The sequence below is a fragment of the Papaver somniferum genome, chromosome 8 (genome assembly GCF_003573695.1).
Source record: "Papaver somniferum cultivar HN1 chromosome 8, ASM357369v1, whole genome shotgun sequence".
Lineage (NCBI taxonomy): Eukaryota > Viridiplantae > Streptophyta > Magnoliopsida > Ranunculales > Papaveraceae > Papaver > Papaver somniferum.
The window spans coordinates 25,524,954-25,531,384 of record NC_039365.1 but is presented as its reverse complement, the minus strand read 5'-3'; the positions used below and the strand labels follow the sequence as shown (position 1 = coordinate 25,531,384).

Sequence of the window (6,431 nt, the reverse complement as noted above, 5' to 3'; positions counted from 1 at the left end):
ATTCCGCGGGGGAATCCTTTGATGTGAATGCTGCCATGGGTCTTGCTGAAGACTTCTCATTGCTTTCCCCAAATGATGATTGGGATGTTCTTGGGGATATTGGTAAAGAAGATGCCACCGGTCAGCAGGCTGAAAACGCCGATGGTCATACTGAGGCTGGTGATGTCGAGACTTGCGCGAGTGAGGGGAGAACAGCCAAGGGGAAGTCTGCGATTGAATGTCCTTCAGAGGATTTCCCTTACTCGCTAATGCCTGAAGGCGAAGATGCCATTTTGGCTTGGGTTAAGAAGAAAAATCTGATGTTCGTCCCCAGGGAGCTGAACTGTGTCAAAGACGTTAATATCACAAGGCTTTTACCCACGGGGGTAATTAGGCTTGTCGTATTGACGCGCATTCATATATCCTATAGATGCAATAATACGAAAAATGGTAAGATAGGGTCAACGGGTCAATACGCGAAAACGTAAAGACGTCCTGCGACTCTATCGCACGGCCAATATAATATCCTGAGGGAAAAATAAGTCCTATTAACAGGAAATGCTGATTAAGACCTCTACTTAGGGAGGCTCAATAATACCTCACTAACAAACACCAAGAGACCTAAATAAATGTCCACGTGATTTTACCTCTTAAAGATTCATATTCGCATAAAAACATTTTCTTTAGTAAGTGGACTATATTCGCACGGATAACACAGTGCATGGATTCGCATATACACTGTTTTTGTATTTATAAACCTTGTCTTATATTCGCGTAAGCTATGTTTTGTACTCACATAAAACCTATCTTTCTTACATGAGCTTTTCTCTTTTAACGAATGTTTCGTGAAAAATGATTATCTAGCATGCTAATAATAGAGGCAAATATGGAAAGTGCAAAACGAAAGTATTATTCGCATATCTAGAAAATAACTTTGCATGGAAACAAATTTGTTTCTCTTTTAATGTGCAGCAAAAAATAGATAGAAAGAAATCCAAACAAACACAAAGACAAAAAGAAATTAAGAGTCATTCTGGGGAACTTCATCATACGAGCCAACAACTTCAGTGTCAGCCTCAGCAGCGGGAGTGGTACTTGGAACAGAGGTCTTTGAAGGAGCTTCAATGTGAGGAGTGGCTTGAACTTCAATAAAGGGAATCGCTTCAGAATTTGATGCATTAGGAAGATCATTACCAACTTCATCATCCTAGGGTTTCTCTCCAGGAAGAAAGATTTCTTCGTCACAGCTATTGTAATCATAATCACTATCAGGTTCGGGAATGGCCTCATTGTCAGAGACATAAATAGGTTGCACTTCTTCTCGAGGAAGCGAGTTTGCAATACATATATCATCCGCGAAAGCTTTAGCCTTGAGGTGAGCTTTGCGTGCGACATCCTTTTGAGCATTCTTAACATAAACCCTCATCATATTCTCAAGGTATATGCATCTTCGTCCCCCCCTATCACGCGAGGCCGAAAGTGTGGAGGAGAGATTCTGAAGATCATTGTGAGCTTTGGCAAAGTCAAACCTTAATTTCTGAATCATGAGTTAGTTGGACTTATCAGAAACTGCAAGCACAAAGAATACCAAAACCAATTCAGAAATAATGAAATCGCATGAGGCCTACAATATTCAAGGGAAGCTAAGAGATTAAGTGAGGCAGTCAGCTTGACGTGACTACCTTCTATCTGAGAAAACAAATATCGAGACAAAGCGAGACCACTATTTTTCATACTCTCCAAATGTTTATCAAAATAATCACCTATCATGCCTTTAATACGGGAGCGAATTTTCTTCTCATCTTGAGCGAGAGAGGCGTTTTTCTTCTTTAAAATTTCATGCGAACTGATCAATCGAGTGTGTTGTTCACGAATCTTATTCTTTTCTACAATCATCTTTACCTTGCTATTGACAATCTTATCATTCTCAAATGACAACTTCTTCACATCTATGTCATATTGGTTCCGTAGAACATGAAGGGAATCCTCTTGCTCAGTACAGGTTCGCCGAAGAGCAAGATGTTGCTGAGTAAAATTCGCCTTCTCGCTCAAGAGTGTTTGTTTTTACTCCGTAAGGGTGCGATTTTCCTCTAATAGAGTTTGATTCCTTAAGTCAGCATTATACAACAACCCAGAAAGATTGGATACTTTGGAGTTTAGGAAGTCGTTTTGGGTACTAAGACCATGGTTCTCATTTCTTAAGTTATCTATTTGATCTAGCAAGTACGAGTGGTTATTAATCAATTGATTTAATTGATGTTGCAATTATTTATTCTCCACACAAGCGTCCTCAGCAGAATGCTGATACTCAAATATTTCCATAACTCGCATTTGGTTTAAATTTTTATATTCGTGCGAGCAAAGACAAAGAAGGAAAAATACATGCGAAGAGACACATATAACAAAACTCAAAGGAGGAATGAAAAAGGGAAAAATCACAGAACAATTGTGAAGCAAAAAGGCGTACCTCTAAGCTCTTGATTCTTGTTGTGAAGTTTCTCGGCTAAGACCTCTCCAGCATGAACATCATCTTTCAACTTGGCATTCTGGCGAGCAAGCTCTTGAATGGAAGCACTAGATTCTGAAAAACCGTCGGCTTGAATAAGGAGGCGCCGAGTCTCCAAGCAATCAAAAGAAGCATTGACAGATGGGTCCAGCTGAGTGAAGATATCGTTCCTAGTCAACTTGTTTGGAAGAGAACCGCTCAATATCTTGACGAGAGATTCGCACATGCAAAGTTGAGAGGGATCATTGGAAGCTGAACGCACGAGCTGAATAATATCCAGGAGAGGTCTCGTACCCGAACCAATGACACCGGAGGCACCTTCCTCAGGAGTAGTAATATTCGCCTGAGATGAAGCAGTTGTGCGAAGAGGAGAGGTAGTTAATATTGTACTCATGGAAGGAACAGCTGAGGAAACTCTCAAAGAAGAAGAGATAAAATAATCCATGGATATGGGGATGGTCGAAGAGACATAGAGGGGCATATCTTGCAATGATGCAATAACTTCCTCAGTAGAAAATGTGATAGATTTAGTAGTAGGGCCCAATTCCAGGGAGGCAGAGGTCATTTCTGAAAAACAAGAGAGATTCGGAGAGGCTAAAAGGATAAGGTCTTTACAAGGGTTCTGAATGAAATTATCAAAATAAGCAGCAGGTAACGAGCATGCGAAAATCTCTGCCTGAAAGAAGTAATAGATGGTGAAGAGGTGGTAATGTTCGCTTGATCAGGAGCAGTCACATTCGCTTGAGTAACAGGGCCAGTCCCCCCAGAGGACCCCTGTTGTACGGAGCTGGGTTTCCTTTTGAAACTCGGAAGAGCCATGCGAGTATCAATAGTAGGAGGTTGTTTGCTTTTTCTAGACTTCTTCTCTTTCTCTCTCGCATCATCCTGCGAATAACAACGCATATAAGAAACAGAGGCAACAATATTGCTTAAAGGAGTAGAGTGTTTCTTAATACCTTGTCATGCGAATGCTTCCTCCTGAGAGACTTGTCATCTTTGGACCTCGAAGAGGATTTAGAGTTTTGAACGGTGAAACGAGCTCCAGAGGAGGAAGTTTTGCTGCAACAACACCAGTGTGGGAAGTATCAATAACAACAGCGGAACAATAATGGTGGTATAGGAAGAACAACAACAGTAGAACAATAATGGTGATACAGGAAGAACAACAGCAGCAGAATAACAATGGTGGTGATCAGTTACAAACAAAAATAAAGAGCATAATAGAAGATATAAAGCAAACATGTGGGAAAAACCCATGGAAGATTCAGATGAGACGAAAATTCGAAAGGATTTTGTGAAGAAGAAAAGACTAAAGGAATAGAAATTTATCTCTCTTGAAAAGATTAAATAGGAAAGAAGATGACCGGCTGTACCAGGTGGAAGAGGAGTCGTGTCGGTAAAAAGTGAGAAAATGAGAACGTGTGAACGGTTATGCTAAAAACCCGGAAACCTGTCGGCCAAAGGGGTATGAAAAGTTAATAAAGTGCGGCAAATCACATGAAAGGTGCAAAGAGGATTATAAGAGAATTTTCTCTCATCGCTCTTTCCATAATAAAGACCGCTAAGAGAAGAGGAAAAATGTAAGGGTTAAATATCGCACTCGTAGATAGTATGCGAAGGGATACTATTATAAGGGGGCGAATGTACTCGCACATACTATATCTTAGATGACGGAATCAATGATGTCATGAAGTCAGGAGTAAAGTATGAAGACTGTACGAAGTTAAGGGGGTCGTGCGAGAAGATCCAATATAAACGTCCGAAGACATCGCACGTCAGATCCGAGAATAGGAGCTTTATTAGCTGTCCTCCACTATGTAAAACTCCTATATATAGGCCAACTACCACTGTGTAAAGGGGGAGATCTTTTTGAGAGTGGAGTTAGAACTTTAAGAGAGAAAAAATTGTTTACCCCCAAATTAAGGATTTTACTTTACTTCTTTGTATTGATTTCTAAACTTAATAAAATTCTTGTAAGTGTTCTTCACAATGATTTAAGTTTACTGTATAGATTATCTAAGGGGTGTAGTAGTAGGATTCTCTGCTACTACGGGAAAGGCAGGTTTGTCATACCTATCTTCATTCGGTTATAAGTTTTAGCAAAATGTATGTACGAACAAAAGATCGAAACTGAATAAAATCCCGGAGTACAATTTTGCAGTAAATCTGCGAATATTATCTAAAGTCTTGGTTCAAATTTCTAATTTTTAACGTACATAATGTAAATGTAAATGCAAATACAATAACAATTTCAATACACTAGTACGGCAACTCGCCACGCTCACAACGGGAACAGTCACTTGTAAAAATAAGGTCGACTGTCCGTGGGGCATTCTTCTGTGATTTAAAAACCTTGAAAATCTTAAAAACTAACTCCTCCGGTTAAAGGGAGATTCCTTTTTTCCTTCCATATGCACCATCTTTTCACTAGCGAAAATTTATAGAAGACTTATAAGTCATTCCTGTGTTCCAGTTAGAAGGTGTTACATATGAAGCTGTAATGATTTTTTTAGTACTATAAGATTGAAGCCTAAACGAAAGAGATTGTCCTCCCAATTCTGCAAATGCTTGGTGTGATACACCCCAGTTATGGGTCATACTCATCCATCTGCCTGATCTACTTCTACGCACCCACATTTTTGATATATCTCCTCCTCCACCAACGTTCATAACGAAAACTAATAACCAGTATCCATTTCCTTGGAGCTTGAATCGGATTCCTCCACGTTTCATACATGGCACTCTGCAAAACAGTAACATAACCGTGTTAACTGAGCCAATGTTATAGGAAATACGCAACGGTGAACTGCTAAGATTTCAAATACTAATGCGCCCATATAAGTGTACCTGCGGTATATAACGGGGAGAATGCCGCCTGTCAATTGTGCGAATTTCATAAAAGCGGGTTTGTTCAAGTCGAAATGGGCACCATTATCGCTTGCGCTTGCCCAGCTTGGAGGGCCACGATCTGTGCCAGTAACAGTTATATATGGAGTATCTTTGTAGCACCATTTGGAATTAATACACTTTATCTGATAACATGTTCCACAAGCAAAGCCATTGTTAAACAAAACGGGGCTCAATGCTGCCGTGTTACTCCCATATCCACTGTTAAACAAGTTCTCAAACCCACAAGCTCCACCTGCAATGTTGGGGAAAAAAAAAACGTATAAATATGTTGCTGCTGTGATTTAGATGCAATTGCACAGACATGACAAGCAAAATATGACTCAGTTTCCTACCCATTGTTCCACTTGCAGTTCCATCACCGTAATATGTAACATGTGCATGTTTCCATGTGGTGGGACGGAAGTGAGCGACTGAACCATAAGATGCAGCTAGGGTAACAGTTGATTCCATGGTCATCAAACTGAAAACGATGATGATAGATAAAAAATTGATCAAGTTCCTCGTGTGGAAAGCGAATGAGAAAGCCATGATTAAGTTTTGAGAAAAGATGTTGGAAACTTGAGGATCCTGTAGTGAAGTAGTTTTGATGTGAATTGACTTGCAAATATGGTCTTTATATACAGCTCCGGTGTATACATTTTGGGCTGACTTAAACATACGTGAAGGCAAGGTATTATGCCTTAGTGATACCCACGTATCCTGGTCCATTGTAGATAATTTTGTAACCGTTTCCGTCCGTGGGGCCATGGATACACATATTGGTGATAACTAAGATGGCCAAAACCGATTAAAGACGGCCCAAACCGATTAAATTTTCTTATTCCAATTGTTTTGAAAAGTATTTTCATTTTGATAAATTAACGGTAGTTGACAATTACATGACGTTGTATTTTTTTTTCTAATAAAACATATCATCAATCGACAACAAAAGAGCCCACTTTGGGTTGGTTGAAGACGTGAAGACAACTAAATTGACTTTTCCGGTGTAAATGTTCTAAGTGAGAGCCCACTTTCTAATAATAACATTCGAAAATGT

General features: G+C 39.7%; 1 protein-coding gene across 1 annotated transcript; it reads right to left on the bottom strand.

Moving 5' to 3' along the window:
- Window positions 1–4,816: 4,816 nt before the first annotated feature.
- Window positions 4,817–5,952, bottom strand: LOC113302706 (putative expansin-A30). Its single transcript, XM_026551652.1, has 3 exons — window positions 5,728–5,952; window positions 5,333–5,627; window positions 4,817–5,228 (listed from the first exon to the last, which is right to left on the bottom strand). The coding sequence occupies exons 1-3, from the start codon at window positions 5,921–5,923 to the stop codon at window positions 4,913–4,915; spliced, it is 807 nt and encodes a 268-aa protein (XP_026407437.1). The 5' UTR covers window positions 5,924–5,952; the 3' UTR covers window positions 4,817–4,912.
- Between the last annotated feature and the right edge of the window lie 479 nt (window positions 5,953–6,431).